This window comes from Tiliqua scincoides, chromosome 2, assembly GCF_035046505.1.
Source record: "Tiliqua scincoides isolate rTilSci1 chromosome 2, rTilSci1.hap2, whole genome shotgun sequence".
Classification (NCBI taxonomy): domain Eukaryota; kingdom Metazoa; phylum Chordata; class Lepidosauria; order Squamata; family Scincidae; genus Tiliqua; species Tiliqua scincoides.
Window position 1 is genome coordinate 238,021,026 of NC_089822.1, and position 16,883 is coordinate 238,037,908.

Here is a 16,883-nt window from a genome sequence, read left to right on the forward strand (position 1 = left end):
CAAGTAATTGCCTCGCATAGCACGCCTTTCTCTTTTCATTTTTTCTTCCACTCACCCTAGTTCATCCACTCTCCTTTTACTTTCTTCTCCACAACATCCTGTCAATCATGGGTAATTGCACACCACTGCTTTACCCTAAGATTTCTTGAGGCTATTCACACCACAGTAGCCTCCTCCTCTGAATGTCACCATGTTAGGAAGAAAATCAAGTTTATGACTAAAGGGGAGGCACTCTTTGCCCTATGACTCTGTGCTCACATAGGTGCTGATACTTTTGAAGTCTCTGTGATTGCCATTGATGTTTATCTTTTTCTTGCATACTGTGCAGTCTTACCCTTTAAGGTATTTAAAGTATGATCTCTGTATCTGTTTAGATCAAAACCACTTCAGGCTGCCTTTTTGATCGTCTTTATTCTGTACATTAATATCTTAATTAACTTCACCAGAATAAGAACCTCTGGCAGCCATTTTCAACCATTGTGCCATGGCACACTGGTGTGCCGTGAGTGGTCCACAGGTGTGCCACAGGAATTTGGTGGAAGGTCATTTATTAATAGGGCCAATGGGATATGTGAGCCCTCACTGGCAGCATGGTGTGATTTGTCAGTTGTCAAAAACCTGGTAGTGTGCCTTGACCATTTTAGTGCCTTTTCAGTGTGCTGCAAGATGAAAAAGGTTGAAAATCACTGACCTGTGGTGCAACAGGGGAGCCACTCCGGTGTTTTGACCATAGTGTTAAATGTGAGAGATCTGGGACATACATACAAAGCTATCTCAGACTGTTGGTCCATCCAGTGGCGTAGCTAAGGGGGTGCAGGGGATAGCAGTCGCACCGGGCAACAAGCTTTAGGGGGGCAACAAGCTGAGCTTAACACCAGTGACCAAAATTGTGAAAAAATTGGTATGTGTGAGTAATACTATCATATTATATATTGTTGGAAAGGTAATTTAATGCAGAATTAAATGAAGCAAACTTCATTGGAATATCTGTGTTCTATCAAAAGTTATGGCCAATTAACCAGAGAATGAAAACACAACTGCCTTATGGAACAAAAAGTTAATTTTCTTAACTTAAAACTGACCTATGAAACTGATTTTTCTGAGAGCCTGTGAGATGTTATTATGATACAACATGGAACCAATGGGGTGTTAATATGAGTCAGCTATCATTTCTTTGTATCATAATCGTTACCCCTGCTAAATGAGTAAAGAGGTAGTTTTTCAAGTGGTGCTCCTCTTATAGTTAGCAGGGGAAGAACTGTCTCTTTTCACCACAGCACAGTATCTCTGACCAATAAGGGGCACACTTTTATTTACTTATTTAACTTTGATTTTGTCGTGGGGGGCTACAAAATCTTCTTTGACCCCAGGTAGCAGATAGATGCCTTAGCTATGCCACTGGCTGGGGGGAAGCAGCAGAGCAAGTGGACGGGGAGCTTCTGGGGGGGAGGAGGCAGGTTTTCCTCTGATTTTCACATTTTAAAAAGCCTGGGTGTGCTATCACTTCCGGTTGTGACATCACTTCCGGGGCATCATTTTGAGCTTTGCACCAGGCTACGAAATCATTAGCTATGCCACTAGGTCCATCCACATACCTGGAGTAGTATAGTGGCTAAGAGACTGAACTGCAGATGAAGACTTCCCAGGTCATGCCCTCTTCTAAGAGGCCTTAGCTAAGCCACATCCTTTCAGGCTCAGTCCCCAGCTGCAAGGCTGAGATAATATTAACTTCAATATGGTTGGTTGGCAACCTTCAGTCTCGAAAGACTATGGTATAAGCCTACAGCACCTGGTATTCCCAGGCAGTCTCCCATCCAACTACTAACCAGGCCTGACTCTGCTTAGCTTCCGAGATCAGGCATGTGCAGGGTAACAGTTGCTGTCACAGGTTGCTAACATCCTGGAGAAATGGTGGAATGCAATGTAAACCACCACCAGTTGTGGGGTAAAAGAGCTAAATACATTTAATTCATCCTAGCAATGCTCCTCTGTCATCATTTCCATACAGTGATTGCTGTGTATGGATCCACAACAGACCTTTGGATGCATGTTTCCAACCTGAGTTAAACAACAAAATACCATCTCTCCTGAAGGAGATTTCAATGAGCATCAACTTTTGACCTGCTTTCTACCTTTTCTATAGCAATTTGATACTAAATTTGTGCTGTATTTATATACTTCTACTGCCTTGAGTGCTCTTGAAGAAATTAGCATATTTGTAGTGTGAATCAGTCAGTACAATGTCAAGATTAGTTTGAGAGATCTGATTTCAAGATGCTACTCAGGACAGATTTTCAGTTTTACTTTTCATGCACAAATATTTTGTACTCCAAATAATACAAAAATATTTGTATTTTGTGAGGTCTACATGAATGAATTTTTTGGTACTGGGTCCTTTATAAATACATACAAACAAGGATGTGAGGACCCCTTTTCCGATTCCAATAAAATTCCGATTGACTAGTATCAAAATTTTGCTGAAAGAACTTTCAGCTCCAAAGTAGACTCCTAAATGTGCTGGTCTCTGTGCTGGTGCAGACATATTTGAAAAATGACTTGGGGCCAAACCAAACAACTTGGAGTACTGAAAGTAGCAAACTTGTCACTTCAGCAACAAGGCTGCAAAATTGAGTAGGGAGGAAGAGAGAGGGTCAGGGAAGCATACACGATAGGGCTAGCTATATACAGGTCCAGCCTTGTTATACAGGTATTTTTTATACACAGATTTGACTCAACACGAATGACCCCTGCAAATGAGAAGGAATGTGCTGATCCCTGGAGAACTGAAAAAGTGCACCCCTTTAAAATCACAGTTTAAAAAACTGCTTTTTACTGTTGCAGAAAGACAGTCATACAGGTATAACCTAAGTATTCACAGATTTTTCTATCTTAAAGCTGATGAGAAGGGCCCTTTAAATTAAAGGAAAACAGTCATTTAATAATGCCAGAGAAGGCAGCCAGCTGACAATCTATCAATTATTCTCTCTGCAGGCTTCACTTCTCCCTTCCCCCTGAGCACTTGAAAGAAGGCTAAATGGCAGCGATTATCACCTTCTCCATTCTTTCCCCCTTTCTGGGGCTCCTGGTGAAGGGAGGGATTGCTACCTCCTAGTGAACGCTAAGCTCCTGGAGAGAGACTGATTGACTCTGTGTGCTTTACAAAGGTCAGCAAGGCTGTTTTTTAATCACCAGAGCAAAGAAACTTTGTTTTTTAAATTGATTTGCTATAGTGTGTTTTTTGCCATCCAGTGAATTCTTGGAACGGAACCCTCGTGAATAATGAGACTCAACCTGTCATTCTGATTGTATATCCACACACCCACAAGCACCCCTCCTGATAGTCCAGCACATCTGATAATCTGGCACCACTCAGGCCCTGTAGTTTGCCAGATTATTGGAAATTTACTGTATTATTGTGTGACCAGGTGTCATAACTGCAAAAAAGAACAAGGCACCCAAAATGTAGCACAACCAAAAAATGTAGAATATGACAAAATGAAAGCTGAAAACACCCATATATGGATTCTGTGTGGTTAGGCACTAAACAGGTATGCCACTTAACAAGGATTAGAGAACATATCCCCATCGTTATGCGATTAGGTCATTAAGCGAACATTCAGCCCAATCTAGTGCCTTCCTGAGAACAGTCTCTCCCTGCCTGACACAAGCTAGCTGCACTGGATACTGGAGATAGATTGCCTCATCTTTGCATTAAGAACCTCTTTGTTGTGTAAAAAGACCTTCTGCTGTAGGCTATGGGAGTCCTAACTGCCTCATTTTGTTGTTCTTTGACCACCATGGTATATGCTATCCATCATCAAATGGATGGTTGTTAACACATGCCTCTATTAAATTTAAAACTATATTATATATAATTTATTACATAAAATTAATTACATGAAGGATTGCAGGGGCCTGCTCACAGGGAAAAGGAGAAAATTTCTTTTCTAGGACGTGAAGCTAAAAAAGAGGACATCTGGTCACCCTGATTCACAAGGGACAAGCACCAATGTGTGCGAGCGTATGGCACAGCACACACCTATTCTCTACTTCTGATTTCTAACCAAGTACAAAAGTCATAAAAAACCTGTTCAGTTGTTCCTCTCCACAGGAAAACAAAAGTGCGTAGGCTTACCAAAATTGCATTAGGGTATCCTGCCCGCCTCTGGTGAAGCATGTCCATCCCACGTTTTGTCTCTGATGAGCATTTGTCTGCTGCAACCACAGACCTGGAGACCCTAAATCTAGCACACACCAGGCTGGAACCACTCTGAGATCCAGTCCCTTCCCCACTGAGAACTTCATGTTCCCCTGGAACTGCACATTAGCTCTGAAAACAGACTATGAGGAATGGAGTGAAGGAGAAGTGTAAGACTTCCAAGCCAGAGGAATGGCTCTTTAAATCTGCCTTCTCTGTAGTCAAGGAGGAGAAGCCTAGGTGAAAGAGTCTGGACCTGGAGGTATTTAAAATCTCATTCATCCTCTAGCTCTTATTCAAGCAAGTTGTCCTCTTGTAGCTATCTGAGGTTCTGCAGCCCTGCCTCACTCTCAAGAGAGGGAGGGGAACAGCTTGCCTTGTCTTCCTTGTTCCTTTTATGAAAACATCCTGAGATAAATGGAAGACAACGCTGGCCAAAAAGCCAAAAAAACCCTGGAAAACATTGGAGTTGTTGACCAGTTGACTCAATGTTGTTTACAAACTGATACAGCTAACCTGTACTGACATATGTCAATACAAGGGATCCCATGTGAGTGGTGCAGGATAGAGTGGCATTTTGAACTTGGTAATTACCTCATTTCTTGGCCAACTGAAATAATTATGGGGCGTTTGCAAGTCTGAGGTTGACGCTGCTGTTTAATTCTAGAGCTAACTTCAATTTCAAGCACAAACCTGAAGTAAAAAAACAGTAATTTGAGATTGCTGTAATTGCATGGACTGTTTCAGTGTATATGTAAGCAAGTTGGCTGAACTGACCTACAGAGCAAGTAGCAAGGCTGGATACACTTCTAGAATTTTTTGAAATGTGATGGAAGTGCTCCTTAGAAGGCATGTAGACAAACAGCACTATTGGACAAGATGTATTTGTTCCCAATGACAAACTGTGTTGACCAGTTGTTTCTTGTGAAGAGCTAAATTACTTCCCCATGGAAACTACAGTTTTACAAACAGAAGGAAGTATGATCAATGTGTATGCAAGCAGCTTTGGTCAATCTGTTTCATAGTGTTAGAACTGCAAGAGCACAGGTGTTGTATACTGCATGACACGGAGAGAATAATGAGCCTTGGCCCCAGAGGCTTCTTTTTGTGTGTGCATGTAGATAGAGCTGTCACTTGCTAGTGTGTGTGTTAGCTTTTTGCAACAAAGAGCTAGTATTGTATGTAGTCTGAAGTGCCTGTTCCAGTTCAGACACCAAGGTTTCTAGCTTTTAGTGGGAAATTCAATGGGTCAATTACACACTTCTTATCCTTATTATTTACAGTTTTTAAAGTTACTCTCATCTATACTCTTTGTTTGTCCATCCATTTCACATTAGGTTTGTCTAATGCTTAAATCCATCCTTCCTCCACAAACTAACATCAGCATGTCCCGTAGTGCTATTAGTGTCCACTGGACTAAATACAAGAGAAAAATTTTTTGCTGATGCGCACAGCTGACTTTAGAAGCTTAGCTGAACTTTGTAGCTAATAGGGCCTTAAAGGCTCATCTGTAGAAGTGTTACTCAAATAAGGTCAATGAGCACTAATTGGGCATTAAGCAGAGTTAAGAGCAAGGTTGCTTGTGAACCATCACGTTCACCTCTTGACAAACAGTGCTCATTTGCTCAGTGATGAAATTTATTATTTGCTGTAGTATTCAGACTGTTTGCCACTGAAGTCCATCTACAAAAGGATTCCAAGACAGTGTCCCAGGGTGCCCTTGGCCATTCTCTAGTACCACAGATAAGAGGCTAGAATTTTTTTTTTACAGCTTTTTGCTTATTCCTGGTCACAAACATTCTTCACACTTCCACAGAATATAAAAGATAACTCCTATTTCCAAAATTTCAGTGCCAAAGTTTCTCTTATTTTATTATTTTGAACCCTAGTTGCATATCCATATGATTCAGAATGGTTAATAGGAAATCCCTAATTTTTTTTGGTTCTTCCTTGCAGGAAATCAAGGTTGCAATTATTCCTGTTTTACTGTTGGATAACTGAGACTGAGAGACAATGAATTTAGTCAAGAAAGACTAAAACCCTTTTCATATACCCTTTTCATGAATTTGTCTCAAGCGTATGTGGGCTTGACAAGATGGTTTTGCACTATTTCCCTATCTACTGCTGATTCATGTGCAATAATAGCCCTTCCCAATGATTAATGTTTTGTCTGCAGCCACAAACATTGATTATGAATAAAATCATAGAATGTTAAGAGTTGGAAGGAATCTTAAAGGTCTTTTTGTCCAAACCCCTGCTCAATGCAGGTAACTGTGACATTCCTGACAGATGGCCATCCAGCCTCTGCTTGGAGACATCCAATGACAGAATGTCCAGCACTGCACAAGGTAGACTATTCCCATGGCAGGCAGCTGTTTGAGTTAGGAAATTCTTCCTTGTGCCTAGCCTAAATCTACTTCCTTATCGTTTCAACCCTCAGGTTCTAGTCCTGCCTCAGGAACCATAGAAGGTCCTCCTCTTCTCCCACATGACACCCCTTGACGACAAGCCATTGTATTCTTTTAGCCTTCTCTTCTCTAGGACTAAACAGAACACGTTCTTTTAAAACTTCCTCATAGGAATTGGTTTCCACCCCCTGCCACCTTAGGCTGCAATCTACACTTTCCTAGGAGTAAGCCCCACTGAACACAATAGGACAAACATTTGAGTAGATGTGCATAGGATTGTGCCCTTAGCCGCTCTCCCCTGAACCTGCTACAGCTTATCAATGTCTTTCTTAAAACATGGTGCCGGAAACTGTATGCAGAGAGGTCTACAGCTGAATAAGTGAAACTATTGCTTCTTGTGATATGGACTCAATGTTTCTGCTAATGGAGCTTTGCAGTGCATTTGCTTTTTTTGCAGCTGTATCATACTGATAGCTCATGTTCAGTTTGCAGTCTGTGAAGACACCAGGATCTTATTTTATATGTGCTGCTGCCAAGCCAGGTTCCCCATCCTGTTCCTGTGCCTCTGATTTTTTTTTTTGTACCTATGTGCAGGTCTGTACATTTGTCTTTGTTGAATTTCATCTTTTTAGTGTGGGCCAAACAATTTAATCTGTCAAGATAATTTTGAATCTTGATTCTATCTTCCAGGTGTTAGCTGTCTCCCCAGCTTTGTGTCAGCTGCAAATTTGATAAGCATTCCTTCTAGCCCTTCATCCAGATCATTTATAAAAAAATGTTGAAAAACATATGACCCAAGACAGAACCCTGTGGCACTTGATATCTCCTTTCAGACTGCTTTAGTAGCATTCATTTGGAGTGGTTGTTCAACCTCTGTTGAGCAAATCAACTGCTGAGCAAAATTTATTATTTACAAACCCATGCTGGCTCCTAGCAATCACCCCATTATTTTCTAAGTGCTCACAGACATTCCACTTAATAATCTGTTCCATGAACTTTCTGGAGATTGATGTCAGGCTGATTGTAGTTTCACTTATCTTCCATTCCCCTTTTTAACATAGGTATGACATTTGCATGTGTCCAGTCCAATCCGGTCCTCTGGCACCTCATCCAGGAGGCTTCAAAGAGTATAAATAGTGTACCCAATATCATATCTGCAAGACTTTTTAGTCTTCATGGGGTCAGATGTATCATGGGGTCAGATGTAGTTCATCTGGTCTGGGGGACGTCATTCATAGTAACCAGGTTTTCCCATATATCACTTTACCTATCTTGAGCTGTGAGACCCTCAGTTCTTCATTACTACAGCTGTTTCAGGGGACCATCTTTCTCTTGTGCAAAATAAGAACTGAGCATTATCCCTGCAGTTGCAGTTATACTTGTGTATTGTTCCTTAGTTTACTTTCCTCCTCTACCTTCCCTGCAATTTTCACATCCTTGAATCATTCTTCCCTGTTAGTCAGGATTAAATCCAGGGTAGCAGACTCCCGTGTTCCTTCCTCCACCTTCTCAATGATAAAGTTGTCAGCAAATTAAGAATTTATTGGGCTTCTCTCTCTCGGCCAAGTTAGCCTTCCAGCAGATGTCAGGATATTTGAGTCCTCCATTATGGCTTGCCTCTTGGATAGCTTGGTAAATGGTTTTATGAAAGCATCATGGTGGTCTGTAGTAGACTCCCATGACATCACTCTTGTTCTTCTCTCCTTTTATTTTTGCCCAGACACTTTTTGTTGGGTTTTTGTTCTCAGATTCCTGGATTTTTTTTGCAAGTGTACACATTCTCTACAGATAATGCAATTCCATCTCTCTTTCTGTTGGGTCTGTATCCTTTTGAAGAACTTATAGCTTTCTATATTCCATTTGTGGTTCCCATCCCACCAGCTTACATGTTACCTATCAGATATTTGCCTCTTGTATTGGAATTTCAAATTTGACTTCTTTGTTTCCCATTCTCTGTGCATTTGTCTATAGACACTGGAGATCATGAGTAACACCTTCTACTAGCTTTCCTAGTGCAGTTTCTTATGAGTCTCTGATTACCCATCTGCAAACCTTTGTCTTCCTTTGTCTCTCACTTTCTTGTCTCCAGAGCCCCTCTTTAGATTTGGTTCTGTGTGCCCTCCTCCCGTCCGTTTTGTATTTAGTTTTTAAACCCCCTGTGACTGCATTGTCTTAAATTTTGGTTTTAAAAAGATTCTGGGCAGGCCTTTCCTTCCCTGTATACAATACAGTAGCATTGCATTGCATTGGCAACCTTCAGTCTCGAAAGACTATGGTATCGCGCTCTGAAAGGTGGTTCTGGCACAGCGTCTAGTGTGGCTGAAAAGGCCAATCCGGGAGTGACAATCCCTTCCACACCAGGAGCAAGTGCAGTCTATCCCTGGTCTGTCTCCCTGGCTATGGGCCTTCCTTCTTTGCCTCTTAGCCTCAGACTGTTGGCAAAGTGTCTCTTCAAACTGGGAAAGGCAGTAACAATACAGTAACAATAATAACAATAATTATTACAATAATTATTACAGAAATACAGTAACAATAATAAAAGGCATGTGACAAGGCCCTGACTTTTCCACATGGCTCCAACAAATGTAACTCCCCCCCCCCCCCCCGGTTAAGCAACTAAATGCTGACAACCCATTTTCTTTCTAGGAACTTGTACTGTATACCTCTGGTTGGCAACTCACCAGCTCTCTACTTTCTGCCCCTGGGTGGAAGGTGATTGGCTTAATCGTTTCAGCCAGGAGGGACAGTGCCCTATCAGTTACACACACTTTTGGTGGTTCTTGCCAAATATACTTCTCCCAATACTTGTAAAGTGCAGCCCATCTGTTGCCAAGAGTCTTTATTTCAAAAGTGTCCAAGAAACCAAATTGTTCCCAACTATCTTAGTAGCCAGCAGTTCACAGCCAGGATCCTGCTTTCCCTTGCTGTGCCTTGACCTTCAATAGGAAGAATAGATTAAAACAACACTTGTACCTCCCAACATCTTCACCACCCTTCCCCCGGCCTTGTGATCTCTTGAAATCCTTCTACTGCTGGCAGTATATTTCTACATTGTACAGCAGGAAGGAGTATTGGTAATTGATTCAGGAGCCAGGAGGGCAGAAGGTCTGGTCTAGAGGGTAGAGCCTCCATTAGGCCGAAGATAACATCAGAAGGTTGCCAGTTTGAGGACACCGGCAGGTCCCTGAACGGCTGAGAATAGCAAGACCTTGAAGCAGCTGACAAGCCGAGCTGAATGATTCCAGCTGCTCTTGGTGTGAGCAAGAAGCATCTTGGCTGCCCTCCATGTGAGAGATGGAGCTGCTTGTCAGCCTGTGTGGGAGAACTGGAGGCCAGAAGTGAGACCAAACCAGGAAGATCCATTCTGAAATGTTGTTATCAGATGTGCTTCCTGGGGCATTTGGTGGGCCGCTGTGAGATACAGGAAACTGGACTAGATGGGCCTATGGCCTAATCCAGTGGAGCTGTTCTTATGTTTTTATGTTGGTTCTTGAATGAGAGAACCTCTATGATTGTAAAAATCCCCTTGAGGGATTTAGAAATGCCTGCCTATGTAAACCGCCTTAAATAAAGTCAGAGAAGTAATCCGATGACCAGAAAGGCGGTATATAAATACCTACTTATTATTATTATTATTAGATGAGCCTCAGCAACCTCTCCATCCCATTCTGGATAAGGGCACCAGGAACTCCCCAGAATTGCTGACATGTCATGTTCAGTCTGCACACTACTGCCTCTGTCCCTCTCAGTAAAGAGCCTTCTACTATTATATGTCATCTCCTCCTTGGGATGGAGTTTGGGTTCCTCTCATCCATGAGTAACAGTCGTCCTTCCTGAGTTGTGGAGTGGCAGTTCTTGTCCAGATGGGCATGAATTGTTCTCCACAGAAAGAGCCTTGCATTGGCTGCTGAGTTTCAGTGGCACAGAATACTGCTTGATAATTCTATTCCTCTGTGCCTGATGTGTCCATAACTTCCCTTGGAATTGCCTCTTCTCAAGCAGAAAACTCCTTTCTTCTGCCTTGTCCAGGAACTCTTTATCTACCCTAATGAGTTTCACTGTGGAAAGGCATGTCTCAAGACCTATCAACTTCTCTTCCAGCAGGGGGACTAGCTTGCATTTGAAACAGGTGTAATTCACATTCTTCTCAGGTAGAAAAACAAGCATGACAATATCCCACCAGTCGCCATTACATTTTCTTGTTCTATACGTTGACGTTGTTGCTTGGAGCTACAAACACACCAGCAACAATCTCTAGATTCCTCTGCTTAGCAGAGAGACACTTCTCTGCTAAACTTCCACTTCAAACACCCTTATTTTCTGTTAGCTCACCCTGAGTGTGAGCTCATGGCTGAGGGCGTTATTCCTAGGAGATCTGACCGCAAGAGTGTACAGCTCCCACGTAAGGAGTTTGACTTCTTCCCCAAGCTGGTCAGCAGATCAGTGAGTCATCAAAGACTCGGTTCAGCAGCAAACTCCACCTATTCTGCAGCATCTGTGCTAGAGTTTCTGGGAATGTTTTATGGTACTTTTATTGGTGTTGGCCTGGGACAGGGTCCAGAGCTGATCTTTTGACCCAACTGCACCCTGCACCTCAGCTACAGACTCTGAGCTACTGCTCAGAGTAGGGGTCATGACACCTGCTCAAATGTGGTAACTCTGTTGGAACTTGAAGTTTACATGTTACTTAAAAAAAAAAAAATTACCTTGCCTATGTCTGGAAGAATTTTCTGTTTGTTCCATTGTAGAAAACCCAAGGTGGCACTTGATAATTTTTGCATTCATTTCTGTAAGTGATGAAGTCTTATTTTGAGGTAAACAGAGCATTGGGGTTTCTCTTCTGTCATCCACTGAATTTTTCATAAGGCTGCAATATGCTGAACTGTCAAACTTACAAATGTGCTTTGAATCTTTAATATGGGTTATGTTCAGTCCATGAGGGAATGAGGAGAAGGTTAAAGCAAAAGGGAATTGAATGATTTGCCAGATTTGCCAGATTGGTCAGTCTGGGGTCAGCAAACTTAGAATTACTTTTTATAAGCAAAATATTAAATCAAGACAAGGATAGAAATCCTTCATTGCATTTGTGCTCTCATTGCATTTGAAGACTTTTAACTACCTTGTTAAGTATTGATATACATGACCATGTTTGAAGAGTCACAGAGTTGAATTTTCCCTTTCAATTTAGATATGAGAATGTAAACTTCCTACTCAGGTAACACCTATAGCAATAGTTCTCAGTTTCAGTACCTTTATTGGCATACAGTTACAAAACATTGAACACTTTCATACATAAAAACTTAAAGGAGCTGACTAAAGATTTGTTTGCAATAGTTCTCAAACTGAGTTGTGGCTCCCTGGGGAGCTGCAGAAACCAGCCAGAGAAGCTGTGGAATCCTTGCCAAAAAAAAAAAAAAAATCCTCTACAATGTATAGAATTGTAGGCCTAATGGGGAGTAGCAACCAGTGGCCCATTAGGTTAGGAAAGTTGCCAGTTAAAAAAAAAAATTGGAAGCCACATACCTATAAGAAAAAGATACAGTCATAATGCTGCATGACCTATGCTAATAAAGGTGTGCGTCTAACGACTGGGATACGTTCTGCGAAATGTAGGTGCATTCATCATTGTGAATATCAAAGAGTGGCAGCTGGGTAGCACCCCAGAATGTCATGTGGCAGCTAGGTAATGTCCCAGAATGTTTCGTGGCACCGCAGGTAGTGCCAGCCCTGACCTACCAAAAATCAGGTCGCAACCCACTATTTGGGAACCGCAGCTCCATTATAATCATAAGGGATCATCGTCATATATGCCATCCCTCGTTGACCAAAAGGTTGTTAGGCTGTGCATATACAAGTATTAAAACCATTTTACATTAGGGTAAGCTTACGCATGGACCTGTGTAATCATGTTTGCTCCAGCTGGAGCTTTGTTTCTATTAGGATCTCTGAAATAAGGAGATATTCCAGTGGCATCATTCCCCCATTATTTCATGGGAGAAAGGGGAATCCTTTACAAAATATATTGATCTTTTGAAGGTGGGATCTGCAAGTCTAAAATATGTATGTATGTATGTATGTATGTATGTATGTATGTATGTATGTATGTATGTATGTATGTATGTTTATGTATGTTTAATGATTATCCTCTATTCTGGGCAAGCTACCTAAGGCATGGGCTACCTAAGGTACCTAAGGCTACCTAAGAAGATCAGGAGTGTCAAACTCATTTCATACAGAGGGCCCAATAGCATTCATGATGCTTGTTGAGGTCTGGGTAATAAAGCAGGAAGTGATGTCATTAAGCAGGTCATGACATAAAAATATGACATGAAATAAGCACTTTTTTCTCACATAGGAACTCAATATCTACAAGCGTCAGAAGAGAAAATAATCATATTTTAAAGCAGGGCTGTGGGCCCTGGCCTCTACCTCCTTAAGAGGCGGAGGCACCCAGGAGGCAGGGAGGAGGCAGCGGCACAATCCCCAGGATCATGCCACTCGGGGGGGGGGGCTGCAGGGGCTTGGGTCCACTTACCCTAGCCTTCTGCAGCCTCCCAGGGTTGCAGGAAGCTCTGCGCGACTTTCTGCAGGGCTCCCCGCAGCTTTGAAAGCAAAAGTGGAGCGATTGTGCCCTGCTTCCGCTAAGCAGAAGTGGAGCGCGATTGCTCCACTTTCACTTCTGAAGCTCCCAGCCCTGCGGACAGCTACGCGAGGCTCCCTGCACCCCCGGGAGGCTGCAGGAGGCTAGGGTAAGTGGACCCAAGCCCCTGCAGCCCCCCTGAGTGGCGTGATCCTGGGGATCACACCGCTGCCTTCCCCCCAACCTCACAAGAACTTAGAGCAGCTCAAACTCTCCCTGAGAGTTTGAAAACCGCTGTTTTAAAGATTTGGGAGAGCCCGATTCTCTTGCAGGCTGCCCTTTCAGCAGTGACGTGTCAGCACAGCTCAGCAGCTGAGAAAAACTGATGGTGATGCTGGGAGAGGCTAAGACTTGGATAAAGAACTTCCTTTGGCTGCATTTGGCCCCCGGCCCTTATGTTTGACCCCCCTAGTACAGATTGTCATTTATCTCTCTTTTATCTCATTAGTCACAGCAGAGTTGGATCTGAGTACCTGGAATATGTGGTATGTTAGTACCTGCAACTTGAACGTGACTGGCTGGAGAGTAAAGGCAGGTAGAGTCACAGTTCTGAAGCACAAGTGCTAAACCAATCGCTCTGCTCTGCTCTGAGTCCTTGTAGGAGAAGTATGAATAAAAAATCACATCAAGTGTTACGAATTTAATTATCCACTTAATTCAGTATCTGCAGGGGTCAAAGGTGCAGAAGAGTGATTAGTGGGCTGGGCACCTTACAAAGAGAGACTGCAGTGTTTGTGGTCTAGAAAGAAGATGCTTGAGCGGGGACATGATTGAGACATGTAAAATTGTGCATGGGATGGGCAGAGTGGATAGAGGGAAGTTCTTTTCCCTCTTGCACAATACCAGAACCAGAGGCCATCCGCTAAAATTGACTGGCGGGATAGTCCAAATGCTCAAAAGGAAACCTTTCTTTACCCAATGTGTAATTAATCTATAGGACTCCTTCCTACAGGATATTGTGATGGCTCATGACCTGGATGTCTTTAAATTAGACAGATTTATGGAGGGACAATCCATCACAGGTTGCGAGACAAGATGACTCCATGCAACTGCTGGGTTTTAGAGAGAGCTTATCTCTGAATGCCAGGTGCAAGGGAGTGTCAACAGGATCCAAGTCTCTTGTTGTCTTGAGTGCTCTCTGAAGCAGCTGGTGGGCCACTGTGAGATATAAGAAGCTGACCTAGATGGGCCCTTCATTGAAGATCCAACAAAGCTCTTCCTATGTTCTTACCTTTCTACTTAACCACCTGCCCTCCCCCTGCCCCCCCCAAAAAAAATCACTACTGCAGATTGGAGAATCTCAACAGTGGCATAGTATGCAGTGTGGAAAGACATGGGTCCCAACTCCCAGGTGCTTCCTTCTCTTCCATTGTAGTCCCATACTGTATACTATACTGCTGTCAAAAACCTTCCATCCTCAGCAGCAATTTTAGGGGCGTGGTCTGGGCCTGTCGTAGGGAGGATGGAGTGGAGAATGTGGCTTCCATCAGCATAGCTTTTGCAAGCAGTACACGCTGGATACATTGCATTCCTTGCAACCAAACAACTCTTTTGTATATCAGACTAACCTATAATGAGTTGTCATTGGTGTGATCGATTCATCGTAACCTCTAGTGCAGTGTTTCTCAATGTTTGTCTTCTGTTGTGCCACTTCACATGGTCCACCTCTTTGAAGTATCACCTGAAGTAACTTGCAGCAACTGTTACCCTGCACATGCCCAATCTTGTCTGATCTTGGAAGCTAAGCAGGGTCAGGCCTGGTTAGTACTTGGATGGGAGACCGCCTGGGAATACTGGGTACTGTAGGCTTATACCATAGTCTTTCGAGACTGAAGGTTGCCAACCATCATTGCCAGTTACTTCTGGGTTGGGAGGCCAGATGTGATACAACAAGCACCAGTAAGAGGCTCAGAAAGGATGGAAGGGCTTTTTTGAACATGGAACAGCTTGCTTTGGAGCCTCCTACTGCTGTTTGTTTTGTCGCATTCCTAGTCTCACTGCCAGGTGGTTTTCACTTTCAGCAGAAATAAATGTAAATGAAAGCCAATGCATTTCAGTGGACACTATGTTAGATCTGGTAGACTTGTTGTGATATCCTATCACCTTAATCCCTTTCAAGCTTCTCAGAAGTTTGACCCTAGGGGACTCTGGCAGAACAAATTAAGAAGCATAGGTTTGGATCCCTGGTCATTTATGAGAACAATCCTCAAAATGTCTACGCAGAAGTCAGTCCCACTGAGTTTAATGGAATCTAGTCACTAGTAAGTTTGTATAGAATTACAAACTGAGTGCCCATGGTAAATCAGGACAGCTTCCTAAAATATTTCATTCCTCATGGAGGGGCATGAGTGGAGCAGGACAGAACCTGGCAGATGAGTTTTACTGTCAGGTGTGTGAAGAATAGGAGTTTGTAGCAGAAAAATAACACTCTTTCAGGCTAGGTCTGAGTCTAGGTTTAAGTTTTGAGAATCTGTCCTGATACCTGGTTCCTATTGTCCTTTGCATAGCCCTGTACCATGGCACCACCTGACTATCACCAGACACCATCACTGCTACCAGTAGTGAAGGTTCTAGAGTTTGATCCAGCCACAAGGACTCTTTGCTGGATGTGGGATTTAGGTTGGTGTCTGACTGGCCAATGCCCAGCACCACCTTTGTCCAGACCCAAATATAGATTACCTACTAGAACGCAGTGTTATTGATCAGACTGCTAAAATTATGAACACCTGACAATTAGCGATTTACATCCTCTTACTTTTGGTTCCCCATTTGTAAAATGAATACACCAGCAGCCTACTCAACAGCCTTGCTGTGAAGAAGAAAAATATATAGATTGAAGAACGTTATTCAAGAGTGCAGTTAAAATTTTAAGCAATTTATTTATAAACAGGTTTTTTTTATTCCTTTTTTAAAGTGCAATATGTTACATTTTCATTTAGAAATTATTTTATGCTGAAACAAAGTAGCTCAAATTCCCAGGTCTCACTGCAGAAGGGGTGTGTGTGTTTACATAAATCCTAGAACTCTCAGCTGACAGAAGTTTTAGCAAGGAATCCAGTCAGTGCAACCACCAGATCTTGGGAAACCTGTAGGGCCCGAATGAGCTAAATTTGTAATGTGAAGGTGTGATTCATCAAAGATTGCAGGCAAATTCACATGCCTGCTTCCTCTGCTGTCCTTCACCTTCCTTTTTGCAGAATAATTTTTTCCCAAGTGTTTACATTAAGCACTGTGACGTTGAACTTTACTGCTCAAATTACACCCACCCCTTCTTCTATAATGGTATGGTCTGCAATTGAAGGAAAGCCAGTGGTGCTGAGTAGTGACAGACTAACAGATTCATTGTAGTGGCGGGGGCATCCTTCTGCTGCAGAGTAAGTCAATGTCCACTTAATATTTTCCACTTTATTTAAACAGGGACATATTGAAGTGGAAAGTGAGACCATCTTCAAATTAGCTGCTTTGATTTTACAGGTAAGATTTCTCTCTCTCTCTCTCTCTCTCTCTCTCTCTGTGTGTGTGTGTGTGTGTGTGTGTGTGTGTGTGTGTGTGTGAGTGTGATGGTGTGTTCATTTACAGTACTCTTTGCAACATGCCTTCAGGCTTCCAAACTTTTCCATTTCTATAGCAATTTGCA

General features: G+C 42.6%; 1 protein-coding gene and 1 pseudogene across 1 annotated transcript in view; both read left to right on the forward strand.

The window, feature by feature from the left end:
- Positions 1 to 16,883, forward strand: part of FRMD4B (FERM domain containing 4B) — a 168,610-nt gene that overhangs the window by 60,784 nt on the left and 90,943 nt on the right. The window contains exon 6 of the mRNA XM_066616285.1: positions 16,664 to 16,720. Within this exon, the coding sequence (XP_066472382.1) occupies positions 16,664 to 16,720 (57 nt within the window). The remainder of the gene's footprint in view (positions 1 to 16,663; positions 16,721 to 16,883) is intronic.
- LOC136642542 (5S ribosomal RNA) lies at positions 14,936 to 15,055 on the forward strand (annotated as a pseudogene).